Source organism: Piliocolobus tephrosceles, chromosome 13, assembly GCF_002776525.5.
Source record: "Piliocolobus tephrosceles isolate RC106 chromosome 13, ASM277652v3, whole genome shotgun sequence".
Taxonomy (NCBI): Eukaryota; Metazoa; Chordata; class Mammalia; order Primates; family Cercopithecidae; genus Piliocolobus; species Piliocolobus tephrosceles.
This window is the reverse complement of record NC_045446.1, coordinates 107,152,054-107,169,925: the sequence shown is the minus strand read 5'-3', so window position 1 is coordinate 107,169,925 and position 17,872 is coordinate 107,152,054. Positions and strand designations below refer to the sequence as shown.

At 49.9% G+C, this 17,872-nt stretch overlaps 1 protein-coding gene across 1 annotated transcript in view; it reads left to right on the top strand.

Moving 5' to 3' along the window:
- DSCAML1 (DS cell adhesion molecule like 1) overlaps positions 1 to 17,872 on the top strand; it is a 374,167-nt gene that overhangs the window by 328,658 nt on the left and 27,637 nt on the right. Inside the window, exons 16-19 of the mRNA XM_023208329.2 lie at positions 1,176 to 1,246; positions 6,009 to 6,249; positions 9,655 to 9,801; positions 12,328 to 12,483. Of these exons, the coding sequence (XP_023064097.2) occupies positions 1,176 to 1,246; positions 6,009 to 6,249; positions 9,655 to 9,801; positions 12,328 to 12,483 (615 nt within the window). The remainder of the gene's footprint in view (positions 1 to 1,175; positions 1,247 to 6,008; positions 6,250 to 9,654; positions 9,802 to 12,327; positions 12,484 to 17,872) is intronic.

The window sequence follows — 17,872 nt, the reverse complement described above, 5'->3', positions numbered from 1 at the left end:
TTGGCAAAACCCTGTCTCTACTAAAAATACAAAAATTAGCCAGGCGTGGTGGCGCATGCCTGTAATTCCAGCTACTCAGGAGGCTGAGGCAGGAGACTCGCTTGAACCTGGGAGGCAGAGGTTGCAGTGAGCCAAGATCGCACCACTGCACTCCAGCCTGGGCAACAGAGCAAGACTCCATCTCAAAAAAAAAATGCAGAAAAATACACATAACATATATGTGCAGTTTTATAAACAAGCATAAGGTAAACAATGAGTAATTAGTATAACCAACGCTCATTATCAATTAGCCAGCATGCCGGAAGTCCCCATGTACCCCTTTCTGGTCATAACACCGCCCCTCCCCTTGAAGTAATCAGTATCCTGACTTTCATGATACTAATTTTCATGCTTTTCTTTTTTGTACTGTCACCACAGTGTATATGCAATAAAATGTATAATTTAGTTTTCCCTATTTTCCAGTAGAATGTATTCATGACATCATACTTCATATATTCCTCTGTATCTTGCTTGTTTTGATCAATATTACTTTTGCAAGCTTCATTCATATCATTAGCATAGCTATGCTTTTTCAGTGCTGTATAGTATTCCATTATAGGACTATACCACAGTGGGTTTGTCCATTCTACTGTAGATGGACATTTAAGTTGTTTGTAGCTTGGAGCTATTACAAAAATGCTGCTATAAGCATTCTTGTATGCTAGTGTACCGGTTCATGAGTTTCTCTAGGGGATATAAACAGTTGTAGAATTACAGAGTCATCAAACAGGGAAATACTTCTACCCTTAACAAAAAATGGTAGAATGTTTTCTAAAGTGTTGTACCAATTTTCTCTCCCATGATCAGAGGATAAGAGTTCCTGCCACTGGACATTCTTGTATGAAGTAGACACTTCATACTCTTCAACTTTTAAAAACTTTTGCCATCCTACATGTACAGTAGTATCTTATTATCGTTGTTTGATATATTTTCAGCAAATTAGGGAGAATGAAGAGGAAATTGAAACCCTAGATACTTCCAGGGGAACTCAAACAAAAGTTCTCTGCTATCTGCATCTGCACTTAGTCTTCTCCCCAGGAGCCCTCCTGCTCAGGAGAATGGGAGTGGGAACATAAAACCCCTTCCTCTTCCAGGTCTTGACTTGTAATGTTTCTCCTCCCCCCTACCCTGCTCAGCTCCTGATGGGCCCCCCATGGATGTTACCTTGCAGCCTGTGACTTCACAGAGCATCCAGGTGACCTGGAAGGTAAGTGTGTCTAAGGTATCTCCCCTGGAATGCCTCCTTGCCTCCTCTCTCCTCAATCCAGGACGGAAGCTCCCAGCAGGCTTGCTAGTCTCTAGTCTTATATGATGCTCATGCCTGTTTTGTCACTAAACCTAGTGATATTTGAGGGGTGGAAGGAGAGGGAGGCAAGGGGCAGGTCCTCCCGGCCCAATAACCCCCACTTCCCTCTCCTCCCTGGTTCTCTGATGGGAGTCTCTGCCTGGGGTGGAATGAAAAACTTGCAGTGCCAAGGAGGGAAGATGGTTCCTCAGCCGTGCTGGCCCATCCTCCAAAGCCCACATGTTGTAATAAGGTTGGAAGTAGATGTGATTGTATGCCAAGTGCCTCCTCTCTAACATCAGGATGAAAGTAACTACCCTCCCTACCTCTGAGGGTGGAGGAACTGTGGAGAAAAGAGAACAGTATGTGCTACAGCCATTTCTAAGGGCAAAGACCTGTAAAATATAGAGGGGGTGACTGAAGCATCTGTCACTTCAAGAAAATCTTAGGGGAGATTCCACAGCTGGGCAGGGAAACAGAACAGAATGACCTTGAGCAGGACTCAGAAATGCTTCCCTGAGCAGCCTCTGGCCCTACCACCAAACCCCTCCAGGGGCACAGAAGGGCTGGCAATCCAGGGACTTCCTGTTGCACTGCATCCTCCAGTCTCCAAGTGCTTTCTCTTTACCCACTTATCTGACCCTCTCCTCATTCCTGGGGAGCAGCGAGAGAAGGCACTTTTATCCCCTTCCACCAGAGGAGGCCATGGAGACAAGAGGTGAGATGGTCTGCCTAGCAGAGACAGAGCTCCGACTGCAACACAGTGTCTGCAGCCCCAGTCAGCCTTCCCTCCACAGCCACTGCACAGGGCTCTGGATCAGAGAGCATTCTCAGGGCTGTCTGTGTTCTTCCTGGAGCTTTCCCATCTTAACAGTGGGGCTTGGGGGCTGCCTGTCTTCATCAGGGACCAGTTATCCATGGTGACTTTCTGACTCTTCTCCTTATAGGAAAAGCCCAGGTGCTTGAGTCCTTCTTCTAGGCTCTTTAGAAAGGTAGACTTGAGAATGAGAGGGATTCAGAAGGACCTGGTGATATTTTTCCTAAGACCATATGCACACACACTCACACTGACACACATAGCAGCAGGCTGGTTCCTTCCCTCCCAGAGGCATGACCAAGAGGAAAGCGAGGTAGGGCTGGGCGGTTGGTCCTTCCACTACTGGGTGAGGCAGCCCACCTAGTGGATACCTGGAGCCAGGGTTCCTCTCCAGATTCAGATCTGGGTTCCAGGGCTCTCCTCAGAAATTGGGGTGAGGCCCGGCATCCAATCCCAAACTCTTGGCTGTGTCCTGGCTGTGGACCTGTATCCTAGAAATACTCCAAGGCAGCCAGGAGGTGGGGGCAGGGATGAATAAATATGTAAAATACTGAAACGTCGGGCTACAAAGCTCTGACCCACAGGTCGATAAAAATTTAGAATCAGATTTATTTCTCCAAAGTCTCATAATGAAAAATAAAATTGATTAGAAAGTTAGAACTTCAGAATGAACCAGATGGTCAATAAATTTTGGACTGACTTCTCAGGGGATTTTTTTTTTTAACATTGAGAAACAGATTAATGAAAAATAAAGATTCACTTGAAGATAAGTCACTTCATTTTAAGGCCCTTTCCACGAGATGGATCGCCCCTGCTTTATGACATAAATTTGCAATCAGCCCTATTGATTTCTTAATGCGTCAGAGAAATATTGTTAAGATTGATTTAAATCCTGACTGTGGCTGTTTGGAGAGGCAGGGGACAGAGAAAGAGAGAAGAGATGGAGAAGGAGAGAAAAAAAGAGAGAGGAAGGAGGGAGGAAGGATCTGTGAAGATTTGTATAAATATGTGAATCTATCTGGATGGATGGATTGGGGTGCGCCTGTATGCCTGTCTGAGGCCTGTCAGTATACGTTGATGTGGCCACGTATGCAGGTATATATCACGGTATACATAGCTCTGGGCATGTAGGCAATCTGTGGCATAGTATAATGATGTTCAATGTGTGTCAGTATAGATATACCTACATGAAATGTGAGAATGGGTGTCGACCTGAAGAGGAAGGTCTCAGGCTCTTGAAGATACATTTATATCTATAAAGGATGTCTCTGTGTGTGTGTGTGTGTGTGTGTGTGTGTGTGTGTGTGTGTGCATAGACATACATGTGTAGATACAAGAAATGTAAAAATGTGTCCACTTGCAGACCAGCAAGCAGGACTGTCCAAGTGCAGAGAGAAACACTGAAGCAGCAACAAAGAATCAAGTCAATTAAACACACACACACAGACACACACCTATTTAGTGAGTTCAAAACAATTATGTTAAATTTAAAACTTCATTTTATTGAGTTAACAGTGAGCTTTAAAATGCAGTTCATTTAAAACATTCATTGACTAGAAAAAAAAAACAGTAGGGCTGTTTTACTAACTTAATTGTTTTTGATCTCACTATTTTTTAGTACAATAAAAGGTGGGCTTTTAAATTAACTTCATTGTCTTTAAAACCCTGATTCAAGCTGTTTTTAAATGCACTTGGGGTGGGTGTTCTGTCTCCATTTATAGATGGGCAGGCCGGGTCATTAAAGGAGCCAATTTCTATTCGTGGATCTAAATGTATCTGGCCGGGAGTGGGGGTGTGGATTAAGATGTTTGCTTTGATGGGTCTGGATACGTTTCCTGGTTCTGGGTGTGAATGGATAGATTGAGGTGTGCGTGTGCGCGCGCACCTGGTTGGGTGTGTATCAGGGTTCGAGCCTGGGGAGAGGGTGTTTTCCAGCCCCAGACTGATGCCAGTGGAGTTTCTCCATTCTCCTGCCTGACTGGGCCCAGTCTTCATTCCCACCAGCCCCCTTCTAACCTCCAAGTCCCTTGCCATCTCTGTGCCTCCATCCAGGGTTCATTCGGGCCTCAGCCTTCACCGTTCCCCAGACCCTGACCGTGGTGTCTGGGGCAATGCAGTCTTAGCGTTCCCAGAGGGGCTGCGCCTAGGTGAAAGTCAGGGATCTTTTTTTGTTTAGTTTTAATCAAATACATATAACTTAAAATTTATCATTTGAACCAGGTTTAAGTGTGCAGTTCAGTGCACGTTCACAGTGTTGTACAACCATCACCACTAGCACTTCCAGAACTTTTTCATCCTCTCAAACTGAAAACCCATGAAACATGAGCTCCCCATGAAAGCTCTATTCCACCCCCCTTTTGTTGAGACAGAGTCTCGCTCTGTCGATCTTGGCTCACTGCAACCTCCGCCTCCCGGGTTCAAGTGATTCTCCTGCCTCAGCCTCCTGAGTAGCTGGAACTACAGGTGGGTGCTACCAAACCCAGCTAATTGTTTGTATTTTTAGTAGAGATGGGGTTTCACCATGTTGGCCAGGCTGGTCTCCAACTCCTGACCTCAATTGATCCACCCACCTCAGCCTCCCAAAGTGCTGGGATTACAGGCGTGAGCCACCGCTCCCAGCCTCTCTATTTTCTTCTGTCTGATTTTGACTATTCTATGTACCTCCTAAGTGGAATCGGACAGTAGTTTTTGTCCTTTTGGGTCTGGCCTATTTCTCTTAGTGCAGTGTCTTCAGGTTCATCCGTGTTGTGACAGATGGTGGTGCTCTCTCCCTTTCACGGCTGCATACTACCCCATTGTATTGCAATATCGTATTCTGCGTCTCCACTCATCTCCTGGTGAACGCTTCGGTTGCTTCCACCTTCTGGCTATTCTGAATAATGCTGCGTTGAACATGAGTGTACAAGTATCTCTCTGAATCCCTGTTTTCAATTATTTGGGGTATAAAACCTAGGAAAGGAATTGCTGGGTGGTATGGTAATTCTATGTTTAACTTTTTGAGGAACTGCCAAACTCTTTTCCACGGTAGCTGCGCCTCTTTCCATTCCCACCAGGAATGTACAGGGTTCCCCTTTCTCCATCCTCACTACCACTTATTTTCCATTATTGTTATAAGAGCCATCCTAATGGGTGTGAAGTGGTATCTCGGGACTCTTTCTTTTTATTCAAACTAATTGCTCACCTCCCTCTCCATCTGATTACTTTTTGTCTGCTGTTCTATTTTCCCCAGGCCCCTGAACCCATGCCAAATGATATTCCTATTCATTCATTCATTCGTCCATTCGTTCAATATGTATTGAGGGCCCATAGTATGCTAGGCACCATTCTAGACAGAGAGAGTGCAATAGTAACAAAGCAGGCAACACTCCTCGTCCTCACGGTGCTTCCGTTCTAATGCAGGCAGACAGGCAAATTTCACTAATGCATAAGTGGAATTTATAGACTGTCAGATGATGCTATGTGCTGTGGAGGAAAATAAACCAGGAAGAAAACTAAGGAGTGCCAGAGAGAGGCAGGGAGCTGTCTTACATAAGGAGTTAAGGAAGGCCTCATTCAGAAGAGGCATTTCAGCAAGGACGCGGCAGAGGCAGGAGTGTTTCCCCTGAGATGGGGATGTGGCCAGAGAGGCCAGAGTGCTGGGGCGCAGGAAGCGAGGGGCACAGGAGGGGATCTGAGAGGTAATGGGAGGGGAGGTCACAGGTCACACAGAGCGGCGTAGCCATTGTAAGGACTTTGGCTTTCATTCTGAGTGAGACAGGAGCCTTTGAAGGGCTGGGGCAGAGGAGTGACATGATCTGACTTTGGTTTTAAGAGCATCATCTTAGAGTGTCCCATTTCTTTGTCCCCACCCCTTCCCCATGCTCACAGGCACCCAAGAAGGAGCTGCAGAACGGTGTCATCCGGGGCTACCAGATCGGCTACAGAGAGAACAGCCCCGGCAGCAACGGGCAGTACAGCATCGTGGAGATGAAGGCCACGGGGGACAGCGAGGTCTACACCCTGGACAACCTCAAGAAGTTCGCCCAGTATGGGGTGGTGGTCCAGGCCTTCAATCGGGCTGGCACGGGGCCCTCATCCAGTGAGATCAATGCCACCACTCTGGAGGACGGTGAGGGCCCAAGCAGAGGGGAGTGGGCACAGATCCCCGCCATGGGCAGAGCCAGGGCTGCCAGAGAGGGCTTGTGGGTCCCTCCATTTGCCCCTGGGCCCCATCTTGGTCCTGTGTTCCACACAGCCTCCCTGCATCCCAGCCATTTCCTCTCGTCCACTGGCTCCTTGAGGGATGCATGGCCCATTCAGCATATTGGGCCTCTCCTTCCTTTTGACTGATGCTCTACTCATTCGGTCTCTGTCAACCTGTTGGCCTGTCTGAGAATTTGCCTGTCCACCTGTCTCCCCATTCACGCTTCTCCCTCGGCCTTCCTCCTTCTTCCTGGCGCCCTAACCCCTCTCTCTTCCCTCTACACCTGGGTCCTATTTCTCCTCTTTTACAACTTCTTGGAAAAAGGGCAGGAGCCAAATTGCCTTTGTGTTCTAGCCTGGAACCTGTCCACCATCTACCTGAGATGAAGCTGAGGAGTTAAGAAATCCTAACATGTATGCAGCAGAGGATTTAGAGCCCAGCTTTTTAAGTCTTCATTCTTCGATGACTGGAGAGAACCCCACACTCTGATTAGTACATCAAAGGGCCCTGTCTCTCCAGGAGGAGAGGGTTAGGAAGCAGCAGGAACATGCCCACTCTCCAAGCACAGAGAAGATGCCAGCTGGTACCTGAGCCTGCACCAGGTTGAGAAAAAGGACATGGCCCTTGATGCTCCCAGAGAAGGGGCCAGGCTGACCTCTGTCCCCTAAAGAGCAGAATAAAGAAGAAGCAGAACATTCTTCCAATCTTCCTTCTTGATGCCCCAACCCAAAACTAGGGTCTGAGACTAAAGCCCCGCTGAGTCAGAGCCTGCCCACCCCGCCCCAACAGAGCAAAACCAATAGTCCAGAGGGCAGAATGCCATTTCCCCACTCCCATCAGGAGACCAAGCATTTCACCACTAGAGAGTCATTCCTTTAGAGGAAGCAATGTCCTCCCGCTACCTCGCCCTCTCTGAAAACGCAGCACCCAAGGGATGGGGGACACATTAGGTCAGAAACACCTGAAAGTAGATACGCTCGTACCGATGGTTCCCAACATGGCCACCAGTTGGCATTATCTGGGGAACTTTCAAAATACTGATGCCAGGCTTCAACCCCAGAGATTCTCATTTCATGATTCTGGGGCAAAAGCTGGGCTTTAAGATGGGGCCGACTTCAATAGCCCCAGAGCACTGAGCACCTGAGAAGAAGGGAGAACTGAAAGAAGGAAAGAGGCACACGGCAGAGAAGTTCAGGGGGAGGGAGGAGAGCCGCACCGCAACCAAGCCCTCAGCCCATGGCCCTCGCTATCCCTCTCCATCCCTCCCACCTCAGGGATCTCAGATGTGGCCTCGGGCCTGGCTGGGTTGAGGAAGATCAGCTTGTCTCCCCTTAGTGCCAGGAGTGTTCATTTGAGCAGTGGCCTAACACGTGGTTCTCAGCCCTGAGCACAAAGCAGAACCTCCTGGAGGTCTGGGAAATGCAGGTTGCTGGGCTCCACCCCCCAGAGCTTCTGCTTCAGCAGGTCTGAGGTGGGGGCCAAGAATGTTCATTTCTAAGCCAGGGCTCCAGGCTAGGTAATATAGTAAGACCCCATCTCTAAAAAAAAAAAAAAAAAAAAAAGGACGCATTATGTCGAATAAGTTCGCAGGTAATGCTGCTTGTCCAGGGAGCACCTTTGGGAATCATAGCACCAAGAGTCACACCATTATCTATGCAGGCAGGCAGGCCAAGGCTCAAGGAGATTAACTCATCCAGAACCATCTATCTGGAAAATAAGAGAGTCTGGATCAAAATCTCTGAATCCCATACCCTTCCTGCTTCACCTTGTGCCTCCCTTTTGCTTGGGAGCAAGGCTGGATGCAGGAACAAGCGATGCAGACGCAGGAGACTTTAGGAAGGTGTGTCCAGGGAACAGCTGTCCCAAGCCGGGGCCAGCCTGCCCCACCTAACACTAAGCTCCCATGCACCACCAGGCCCACCTCTGGCCTCTGTCCAAACACCACCTCCCTTGCCTCGTGGGGGCCCCTGGAATTACCAACAGGGAGAGATCAGCATGGGCTATGGAGTCATTTTCAAAACAAAGGGGGAGAGGGGAGAAGAAAGTTTCCAGCAGCATTTGCTCAGCAGTTTTTCATACTTAATTAAGGCCCTCGTTAGCCTGTCAGATCCTGATCGTTTCCTGGCAATATTAGCACTCCTCCTGGGGTATTCAAGGGCCCCTGCTTTAGCAATAGTGTCTTTTCCATAATTATATTACCTTCATTTTGTTCGAACGGACGATCTGTATTAGTTTATTACACTGGGTCCCTAATTACATGGTGCTTATATTTTTACACCTAAGTAATATGAAACAATAATCATTCTCAAAGAGGATCGTTAGGATGATGTATTATCATTTAAATGCTCATAAAAATTAGAGTTGCCTCTTGTGGGGCAATGGGATCTAATTACCTTCCAGCCAGTCTGTGCCTCCTTTCTCCCACTCGGAGCAAAGCAGACTCTGTCTTGCGCTTTGTCCCTGGCCCTCGGATGCCAGCAGGAAGTGCCACCAGAGTTCCCCCGAGCTGATGTGGATCTCGGGGGATAGGGTTTCAGAGGCCTGTCGTCTCGGGAGGGGCAGGCTGCACAGCGCCCCAGGGTGAGCCTCAGCTTAGACTCAAAGGTGGCTCTCAGAGGGACAGCGTGACCGGCAGGAGGAGCACCTAAGCTGGTCTCAGAGAGTGTTTTCCCATCATCCAGGCCTTTTAGTGTGTTCGAGTACAAGGGCATGAGCGAAGGTTTAATGGTCCCAGAGGTCCCGAGGTCCCGGTGGAAGCTCCTCTCCTGCACCAGGGTTAGCTGAAGTCCTTTTCCCTTCTTTGCCTTCCCTTCAGCTTGGAACAAGGACACAGGAGCCCCTAGAACCAGGCCTTGGCCCAGACCCCTGGTCAGACGACACAGAGGGGCGGGCAGCCATCAGATGAGATGATGCATTGCAGACACCTCCAGGGCTGGCTTGGTGGCCTTCCGGGTCTGTCACGTTCATCACAGCAGGATGTCCCTGGGCTGTAGTGGCCCGCTGGGGAATTCCTAGGGCCTCATGCCCAGAGTTCATCACCTTCTTCCCCAGGATTTAACCACAACCAGGAATGTGCTACCCGGAGAACAAGGAACCAAGTCTGTAAAGATTTCTGTCTGCCCCAATCTCCAGGAAAGGAAACTCGGTTCACTTCCTGGCCTCCCTGCCCCAACTCTCACTGTCAGGGCCCTCGAGTCAGGAGGTCCCTCCACTTGTCTAACTGGACGCTCCTCTGGTTGGACCATGGAATCCAGCCTGGGACATAATTGCTGTACTTGCACTCACACCCACGACTGACTGGACCCTTGGTTCTCCCCCCACCCCCTGCAGTGCCCAGCCAGCCCCCTGAGAACGTCCGGGCCCTGTCCATCACTTCTGACGTGGCCGTCATCTCCTGGTCGGAGCCCCCGCGCAGCACCCTCAATGGCGTCCTCAAAGGCTACCGGGTCATCTTCTGGTCCCTCTACGTGGATGGGGGTGAGTCTGCTGGGATGATGGCTGGGCCTCAGGGGAGAGGCGCAGGGTCAGTGGGGTCTGCTCCCAGGTGTAGTTAGAGCTAAGCACCCTCCCACGGCATGACAAGGGGAAGTGCAGCCCCTTCTTCTCCACACGGGGTGGCCACAAGGGGACGATAATGGCTATAGGGGCCAGGGGATAGTGAGGAAGGGGCTCGAGATTCACTTGCACACCTCCGTGTTCAACTGAGGTCAGAGGCAGGGGCAAGGGGGGTGGTGGTACACAGGGTGGCATCTCTGGTGGGGGGGTGGGAAGGAGACGCCCAGCTACTCCCAGACAACAGTGTGTGTTTGGGGAAGTACTGGGGGCATGAAAGGGGCAGATCAGCTTTTGTAGTTTCACGTGTTGATATTAGGCCTTTATGGCTGTGTGAGTCAGATACCAGCGGGGAATAGTCGGTACGTTCAAATGGGGGGATCAAAGAGTTTAATGAAAGGACTGAGGAGGGAGGTGGGCACCTGGGATGAGCATCAGCAGGAAGCCATCAGCACCTAAGGCCAAGGGGGAAAGGGAGGAAGCAGGGCTACCAGAACCCAGGGAGAGCCTCCCTTGGCCAAACCCAACTAGAGCCAGGCATGCAGCAAGGCGTGTTTTCTGTGCAAACAAGCCTCCCAGGACCCAGAGAAGGGCAGAGAGGTGCACACAGTGGAGCTGGGGGGTAGGAATGGCAAATGGAGAGAAACCAGTAAGATGGCCCAAACTTCTGAATGTCTTCCTCGCCCTGGAATGTGCAAACAGGTTTGAGTAGCATCCTACAGACACACCAAGCTCCCGCCACTGGTGTACACAGACCTTCATGCGACCTGGAGGCTTGTAGCTCACACAGGTCAGAGGACCAGTGTCCCAAATTATGGAAACATTCCACTGAAGGCCTTAGTCATCTTGATAGACCACAAAGGACTAAAATGAGTTTGCCCCCATTCTGGCTTCTGCCTCCCAGCCCCCTGGGCCCTCTCTTCTTTCCTGGAGGACCTTGGAATCCAGCTCACAGTCATTTGTCCAGTGCTACTACGGTCCCCTCTCCCATCCAGATTCTGCTCTGCCCAGACACTCTGTCGTAGGAAGCATCTTTCCCCACCACCGCTTCCACTCTCTCCCACAAAAAGCAGAGGGCTCTAGCTCAGGTTGAGTTCCCTGAAGGTCTCCCCAATTCTTTTGCTGTGCAGTGCCAGGCCACGCTGCTCACAATGTGACCTCATTACATTCATATTCGTGTGGAACCAGGTAAAGGGTGGTTCCCTGTTTTCCAGAACTCGCTTCCTCTTTTCCAAGCCTATGGGCTTCTCCAGCGTAGCCCCTAAGGAATGTATTTGCCTCGGTAATCCCCAAAGACCAGCTGGACACTTGATCACGCTGCCCTCTTCCTGCCCTTTCTCTGGCTCCAGTCCTGGACAGGCCAGCCTGGTTTTTGACTCCAGGAGAGGAAGGCCCTGCTGCTCCGGCCTCTGGGGGTCCTCCCGCACTGACCTGGAGTCTTCTCACGCTGGGCACAGCCTTCTCATCCTCTGGATCCTGGCAGCACTGCTTTCCCTGGCCAGGCCCTCTTCCTTGGCCTTTTGCCTGCCCTGGACCATCCACGGGGTGCTGGGAGGGGGGTCTCCAAGAACTCATGTCTACGAGGCTGGTCCTCGGCCCGTTACTGGACCTGTCTTTCTGAAAGCCCAGCAGTCCCAGTGGGAGGCTCCAGAGTCTGTCCCTTTTCCTCCTCTTACAACTCTGGCCCTCATGGGACCGTCTCCCTAAGCTCCTCTTTAGAGTCTATGAGAAGGTCCTTGCAGGGCCGGGATGTTGGGTCCTCCCTAAGCCTCAGGAGTGTCCCAGCTCTTCGTGGCTGAGGCTATCGGCTCCACCAGCCTCACCCAGGCTTTCTGTGCAGGGAATGGCTGGGTGTCTCCAACGGTGGGGAGAAGGCAGATGGGTCACTCAGCCCCTTAACCCAACTGGGAGTCCAGGGTGCTGGCCCAGGAGTAGTCAGAGGCAAGAGAGGCAGCCTTAGCCTGTCACACGTCATCCTCAGGTCGATAACTACCCAGGGAGGTCTGGCGGCCCAGGGCAGGCTGGGCAGCAGGAGGAGTGGCTGCTGAGCTGTGCCTCCTGGACGGGACCTCCTCTATCCAGGCCAAGCCACTCCAGGCTCTCCCATGGGAAGGGAGTTGGGTAGCGGGAGGGAGAAGTGTTGCTTGGAGAGATGCAGAGAGAGAGGTGTTTTAAAGAGCATGTCAAGGTGAAATTGGGGCAAAGTCAACTGAGGCCGGGTCCAGGCCAGCATCTGCGGCTCGCCCTCACTGGGCCCTTAGAGAGACGTGGCCTAGGGGCAGTGGCCCACATCTGCTCCTGGGTACCTCAAGGTGAAAAACCCTCTAGTCCTCATCTCCATGGAGTTGAGGGCTGAGCCTGTGCAGTAGGTGTGAGCCCAGGCAGCAGGGGTAGGAGCAGGGGCCACAGCCTGATGGGGCTGGGCCCTCAGAGTTTGCTGGTCTCTGGCAGAGTGGGGCGAGATGCAGAATATCACCACCACGCGGGAGCGGGTGGAGCTGCGGGGCATGGAGAAGTTCACCAACTACAGCGTCCAGGTGCTGGCCTACACCCAGGCTGGGGACGGCGTGCGCAGCAGCGTGCTCTACATCCAGACCAAGGAGGACGGTGAGTCCAGGCCTCTCCTCGGGACAGGCTGGTCCTGCTGCCCACTGCTCACCCCCAACCCCACCCCAGGAGGCAGGGTGAGAGCAGGGTACTGTCCTTTCTCCTGCCCTTTGAGCCATTGGAGGGTGGCCTTGAGGACTCTGGGGAAATGCTCTAGGATTCATGCACGAGCAGATAAGCAACGTGAACCTCCCTGCACCTCCCCCCGCCTCCCCACACACACCTGCTCTCTGAAGCACTGAATCAGAGGCCAGAGAAACCCTCTCCCCCAACCCCGAGGGCATTCTGTCTGTGGCATCTGCTCCCCTGACAGGTTCAGCCTGCTTTCCTCTGGATACAGACGTTGGGGCTGGGGGGGAGCAGGAGCATCGCTCAGCACATCCCGGGTTATGGACTTCGTGGTCACCCCACAGAGGTGGGCTCTGGGCTTCTGCCTCCAGCCCTGCCACTTTCTTCCCCTCCCAGTCCCAGCTCTATCACTTAGTTGTTTCATAGGTGAGCGCTCTGGGCCGGGTGCCCTGTTACCAGAAGAGGTATGACAAGCGACTGGCACACAGCAGGCACAGAAGCAGAAGACAGCCTTGGCATGATGGCTTCCTCCCCACTCGCACTTAGTTTTTGCAAGGGATATGGAGACCCAGAGCCTAGGTCCTACCCACGCTATTTGGCTGAAGGCACTGGAAGGGTTTAATGTGTTGAAAGGAGTGACTCAGGCTGGGAGTGGTGGTGGAGAAGCTGCCATTGTTGCCCAGTGCCTGGTGACTGGACCAGCTCCCAGCTCAGCTTAATCTCCCGGCTCTCCCTCCCTCTCCCCCTACATCAGGCCCCATCTCCCCTTAAGCCGTGAGCAATTCAATATTTACCAACTTGCCTGCCCTACTTTTCCTGTCGTTAATCCTCCCATCAAGGCCTCCTGGGACAGCTCCGGGCAAAGCCACCTGCTCCAGTGTGCAGACTGAGCTGAGATGGCATCCAGAGCCTGGTCCCATCTGAGGCCTCAGGGCCACACTCAGGCACCTTTTGGCCTCCAGAAATGAACCCCTGGGCCCCCAGGCTTCTTCTTGCCCCCTAGTCTGATGCAAGGCCTACGCCATAAGCACCTCTACCTGTTTAACTGATCAAGGCAAGGCCCTGTGAGGAACCCAGAGGTCTAGGAGCATCACCCTTCCCTGCAAGGAGCCCTCAGCCCTCTGCCCAGAGCCACACATGGTTATACACAGCAGGAGCCCGGACCCAAAGAAGCACTGCCCCTCACCTTTGGGAGGCAGCACTGCAGCACAGAAAAGGCGCTGGTAAATACAGCGGAAGTGCATGCCCCCAGCCTGGCATTCATGGGGAAGTCACTTAGCCTTCCTGAACCCCAGTTTCCTCATGATAAAATGGGGAGAGTGGTACCTCATCAAGTACTAGTACTACATCTAAAATGTCAAGTACTAGCAAATAGCAGTTACTTTATGGCTACCAAGGTGCTGGCAAGGAAGTGATTGCTTCAGGCCACATGCAGTGGCTCACACCTATAATCCCAGCACTTTGGGAAGCCGAGGGGGGGCGGGGGTGGATCACCTGAGGCCAGGAGTTCGAGACCAGCCTGGACAACATGGGGAAACTCTGTCTTTACTAAAAATACAAAAATTAGCCGGGTGTGGTGGTGCGCACCTGTAATCCCAGCTACTCGGGAGGCTGAGACACAAGAATCACTTGAACCTGGGAGGCGGAAGCTGCAATGAGCCAACATCATAGCACTGCACTCCAGCCTGGGTGACAGAGCAAGATTCCATCTCAAAAAGAAAAAGAAAGAAAGAAAAGAAAGGAAGCAGCATCAGAGCCTCCCAGGGGAAGCCCAGGCCACAAAGAACCCAGTGTCCAATGAGGTCTCATCCAGAACAGCAGTCATAATATGACTTAACACGCCCAAGAGCCCCGGGAGGGAGGCGTTATTTCCATGTTACAGGGGAGAAAACGGAGGTCTCCAGAGTGAAAGCTACTTTCCAAATGCCACTCAACTAACAGGGGACAAATCCAGGCTTTCTTGTCTCCACATACTTTATCCTTTCCATCAAACTACTTGTGTCTGTTAGGAAACTGTTTATTGTGAAAGCCAGCGAAAATAGATTTCAGCCATAAGCACATTTATTATCACACAAGCAAGAAGTCCTGAGTAGGACAGCTCCAGGGTTGGTTAAGTCAGTGGTTCCCAGCCTTCTGCTCTGCCATTCTCTGAATATCAGCTGCCCCTGCTAGGATTTCAAGATGGCTGCAGCCCTAGGCATCACACCAGACGAGACAGAGTTCAGACTGCGAAGAGGGAGTCTCTTCCTGTGGGCATGCCTCTCTTGGGAGTCAAAGTAACTTTCCCAGAAACCCCCTCAACAGACTTATCCTCATTTCCCATTGGCCAGAGTGGGGCCACATGCCTCTTGCTAAGCCAGTCACCAAACAGCAAATTGAATTATCATGGCCAATTTACCCCAAGCACAACACACCCTCTAGTGTAGGCAGTAGAGACAGCTGTCTCTGAAGTGTGGAGGAACATAGGTACCTAAGCAAAAGTGAGGTTCTATTTGCAAGGACCAGGAAGGAATGGCAGAGGGTAGCAGTCAACTCTGCCTGTCCTCCACAGCCACCCCACCTCCACCAGGCTCTCCCGTTCATTCATAGGTGGAAGTTATTACAGTTATTGCTCAGTTGGCATGGAAAGCAGACATGTCTGTGGTCCAATGCTAGCCCTGGTGTGGGAGCTTGTGCAAATATCCTCATCTGAAGACACCATGACCCCACCCTCAGGATTTTGAATTTTACTAAAGGAAAAACAATATCAGCAAATTTAGAAAAAAGCAAAAGAAATTTAAAAGAACAAAATGCAAACATAAATTCAGGTTTATTTACCGAGTCCAGATCTCTTAGTCCGAGCATGATTTCAGGCTGGCTTGGCTGGACCCAGTTAATGAGCTCTAGTGCTGACTCCTCAGCCTCCCTCTGTGAATACCAAACCTAGCAATATGACCTCCAAGTGCAAAGTTGACTTGGATTTTAGACCACTTTAAAGAACTTTAACTGACGCATAACTAGACCCACGTTTTAGGAAGGTAATTCTTGTTGATGGCAGGCAAAGGGTGAGTAATAAGGACTAGTGTCAGAGAGACCGGTTAGAATCTGTCGAGGTAGAGACGAGGAAGTTATGTACTAGGGCAGCAGCACTGAGGATGAACAGCAGTGACAAGTTTAGAGAAACATATCAGAGGAGTTCTACCTCCAGCAAGGGTGGATTGGGTGACTTAAACTCACTCTTCTCCTTGCTGAGGACAGCTAGGAAATATGGACAAACTACTTTTCAGAACACCTGTTGAAGGCATCAGAAAGCTAGCAGGAGAGTGAAGAATCATTAGGCCGGGATCCAGAGGAAAACAGAGGCCCCGGAGGTGAGCCCGACATTTGGAGCAGCTCCTTCCCTAAGGGACATTTGCTGAATCTGGAGGCAGTGGCTGAGAAGCTGAACAGCACTAGAAAGACATGAACTGGAAGTCAGGGCCTGCCAGGATGTGGGGGTCTGTCTGGTGAATCCCCCTCACTTAGAGTTGAGACCACGAAGGACAGCACTCTAAGGATAAAAGTGGACCAAAAGCAGACAGTTCACCTTCAAATCATCCCAATACTGGAAATTGAATTGAAGTTACCCCAGAATGCCAGTGCCTAGACTGCAGGTGCCTATCAGGAGCAAACGTGAATCCTCTCTTTAGGAAGATAACATCAGCAGATGCCACAAATTATTTCTACAAACTATTCTGCAAATGCTGTGTCTGGCATACAATAAAAAATAATGGACAGGAACAAAAACATGAACAACAACAAAAAAAAAACATGAACAAAAGCCAGCAGGGAAAAAAAGACAGATAAGAGCAACAGACCCGCAAAGGTTTCAAACTTGGGTCTTATCAAACATGGACTTTAAGATAATTATGTTTGACAAGATTGAAAACTTCAGAGAATTGGAAACTATCAAATGGAAAATCTAGGGGAAAAGACCCTAATACTTGAAATTAACTCAGTTGATGAGTTTAATAACACATTAAACATAGTTGAAGATATAACTCGTGAATTGGAATACAGGCAGAAGAAAATATCCAGATGTAGCACAGAAAGACAAATAGATGGAAAAGTAAAACAGCAGGTAAGAAACACTGAACTTCAGTGTGTATACAGATCACTTGGGGATCATGTTAAAATTCAGATCCTGATTTGGCACGTCTCAGGTAGAACCTCAGATTTTGAGTTTCTAACATGCTCCCAGGTGATGCTGGCAATTATCCACAGACCATATTCCAAGTATCAAGGACACAGAGGATGCAGTGAGAAGAAATCCCAAAAAAGAAGAGACAGAGAATGAAGTGGAAGATAAAATGTCTGAAAATGTTTCAAAACTGATGAAAGGTATCAAGCCACAAATTCAAGAAGCTCTACAAACTCTATTGTCACACATTAAAGAAATCCGCACTTTGGGAGGCTGAGGTGGGTGAATCACGAGGTCAGGAGTTCAAGACCAGCCTGGCCAAGATGGTGAAACTAAAAATACAAAAAATTAGCTGTCTCTACTAAAAATACAAAAAAGTAGCTGGGTGTGGTGGCAGGTGCCTGTAATCCTAGCTAGTCGGGAGGCTGAGGCAGAGAATTACTTGAACCCAGGAGGTGGAGGTTGCAGTGAGCCGAGATTGCGCCACTGCACTCCAGCCTGGGTAACAGAGGGAGACTCCATCTCAAAAAAAAAAAAAGAAAAGAAATCCACACCTAAGCATGTCATATGAAAGCTTATAAAGAAAACAGAGAGAGATCTTAAAAGCAACCAGAGGAGAAAAAACTGATTACTCCAAAGAAGGAGCAATAAGATTGTGGCTAACTTGTCAGAGACAATGGAAACCAGAAAAAAGGACAATGATTTATTTGTATATATATAAAATATGTAAGGGAAACAGTTACCAACCTATGATATTATACCTAACAAAACTATTCTTCATGATGAAGATGAAATAAATACATTTTCAGACAAATAAAAACTGAGAGACTGTGCCACCAACATACCTGCCCTAGAGAAATATCAGAGGATATTCTTTAACTAGAAGGAAAATGATCGTAGAAGGAAGCTCAGTGATGCAGCAAGTAAAGGCAGAGCAATTAAATGGTGAATGTATGGGTAAATCTAAATTAATATTGGCTGCATAAAACAGCAATGATGATGATGATGTATAATATAGAATTAGGCCGGGCGCGGTGGCTCAAGCCTGTAATCCCAGCACTTTGGGAGGCCAAGACGGGCGGATCACGAGGTCAGGAGATCGAGACCATCCTGGCTAACACGGTGAAACCCCATCTCTACTAAAAATACAAAAAATTAGCC